This window comes from Miscanthus floridulus, chromosome 17, assembly GCF_019320115.1.
Source record: "Miscanthus floridulus cultivar M001 chromosome 17, ASM1932011v1, whole genome shotgun sequence".
Lineage (NCBI taxonomy): Eukaryota > Viridiplantae > Streptophyta > Magnoliopsida > Poales > Poaceae > Miscanthus > Miscanthus floridulus.
The window spans coordinates 81,646,184-81,647,983 of record NC_089596.1 but is presented as its reverse complement, the minus strand read 5'-3'; the positions used below and the strand labels follow the sequence as shown (position 1 = coordinate 81,647,983).

The 1,800-nt window shown below is 52.9% G+C and overlaps 1 protein-coding gene across 1 annotated transcript; it reads left to right on the top strand.

Annotated features, from left to right (window-relative positions):
* The first annotated feature begins 211 nt into the window (after positions 1 to 211).
* On the top strand, positions 212 to 1,440 carry LOC136516746 (probable histone H2A.4). Its single transcript, XM_066510230.1, has 2 exons — positions 212 to 515; positions 614 to 1,440. Exons 1-2 carry the CDS (start codon positions 300 to 302, stop codon positions 875 to 877), a joined length of 480 nt encoding a protein of 159 aa, XP_066366327.1. The 5' UTR covers positions 212 to 299; the 3' UTR covers positions 878 to 1,440.
* Positions 1,441 to 1,800: the final 360 nt, after the last annotated feature.

The following is a 1,800-nucleotide window of genomic DNA, read 5'->3' as shown; positions in this document are numbered from 1 at the left end:
AATACACCCCCACGAGCACGAGGACGAGGCCATCGACCATGATCCCTCGCCCCCTCCGATCTCTCCTCTCATTGGTCCTTGCCCTCTCACACGGATCGCTGAGCCCCATCCAACGGCTCACACCAACCGAAACCAATGGCAGGCAACGCTCCAGATCGCAGCACCGCCCTCCACACAACGAAAACACAAACGCACACAAGCACACGGCGCAAGGGAAAAAACCGGAGAAATCGAACGCGAACGAGAGAGGAGAGAGAGAAAGAGAGACGGGGAAGGAGAGCACGGGGGCTTGATCGGAGATGGATGCCGGAGCAAAGGTGCCGAAGAAGGCCGCGGCGGGGCGTCGCGGCGGCGGCGGCCCGAAGAAGAAGCCGGTCTCTCGCTCCGTGAAGGCCGGCCTCCAGTTCCCCGTCGGCCGTATCGGCCGCTACCTCAAGCAGGGTCGCTACGCCAAGCGTATCGGCACCGGCGCCCCCGTCTACCTCGCCGCCGTCCTCGAGTACCTCGCCGCCGAGGTCAGTCAGACCCCACCCATTCCCCACCCGTCGCGGAAGACGCGGAAGACCTGATTCGTCTCGCGTCGCGTCGCCTCGTCCCTCCTTCCTATTTTTAGGTCCTCGAGCTGGCGGGGAACGCAGCGCGGGACAACAAGAAGAACCGGATCATCCCGCGGCACGTACTGCTGGCGATCCGCAACGACGAGGAGCTCGGGAAGCTGCTGGCCGGCGTCACCATCGCGCACGGCGGGGTTCTGCCCAACATCAACCCTGTGCTGCTCCCCAAGAAGACCGCTGCCGCCGCCGCCAAGGAGGGCAAAGAGAAGAAGTCACCCAAGAAGGCCGCCGCCAAGTCGCCCAAGAAGGCGGCCGTCGCATAGGCCCCCGGCAATGCCGGTGCCCTGTCTCGCGCTCTCTCTCTGTCCGCTCTGAACTGAAACGCTCCTAGCTGTCGTTGTCGGTCATGGTCGTCGTTGCTTGATGCGCTTGTTGTGTTGTTCGTGTGTAATTGCGTGCCTTTCGCCCAATCATCATGTACTGTGTAGGTTGACACTGGTCTAGGTTTCGATCTGGGAAACGCTGGTTTAGATTCAAGGAGTGTGATCTGTGAAGGGCAGGGGAGGGGGTGGGATCTGTGAATCATTAGGTGCTGTTTGTAATAAGATTGCGAAGATGTGTAAAATCCGTTCTGTGCTTCCATTCCGTGCTTGATTGTCTGGATGCAATATCTTTTCCATTAGTTGGTGACCTTTGTTATGTTTATATGGTTGCATCTGCTATGATTAACTGGTTACAGTAACTGCAGGGTGTTGGCTTGTTTCTGCTATCGTTGCTTCCCATCAGCACGTGAAGTTTAAACTAAAAACAAGCTATAATCTGTACCCTGAATTTGTAGATCAGGGTGAGGGTTATTGACATATCAATTCAAGTGATCCTTACATAACACTATGTGCTGTTAAAGTCAATTAAATAGGAGTGTATGGAATGTTCTATTAAACAAAAAAAAGTAAAAGGTTGGTCTTCCATCAATTAGCAGTTATCAGGCAAAATGTCTGAATAGACACTACTGACTAGTGACTACCTTGGAACATTTGAAGTTCCTTTAAGCAAGCTTAAAGTTTGTTTAGGCAAACAATGGGGTGTATGTTTTGTTGACATTTCTGATAGTTGATCAATGCCTCACTGGTACTACAGTCCATTTGGGATGATTACAAAACATTATGTGGTGTTAATGTCAATTGGGTATGGGCTTGGCTGTATCAATGATCAATGATACTACAGTTGGCCTGTTGTTCAATAAAGC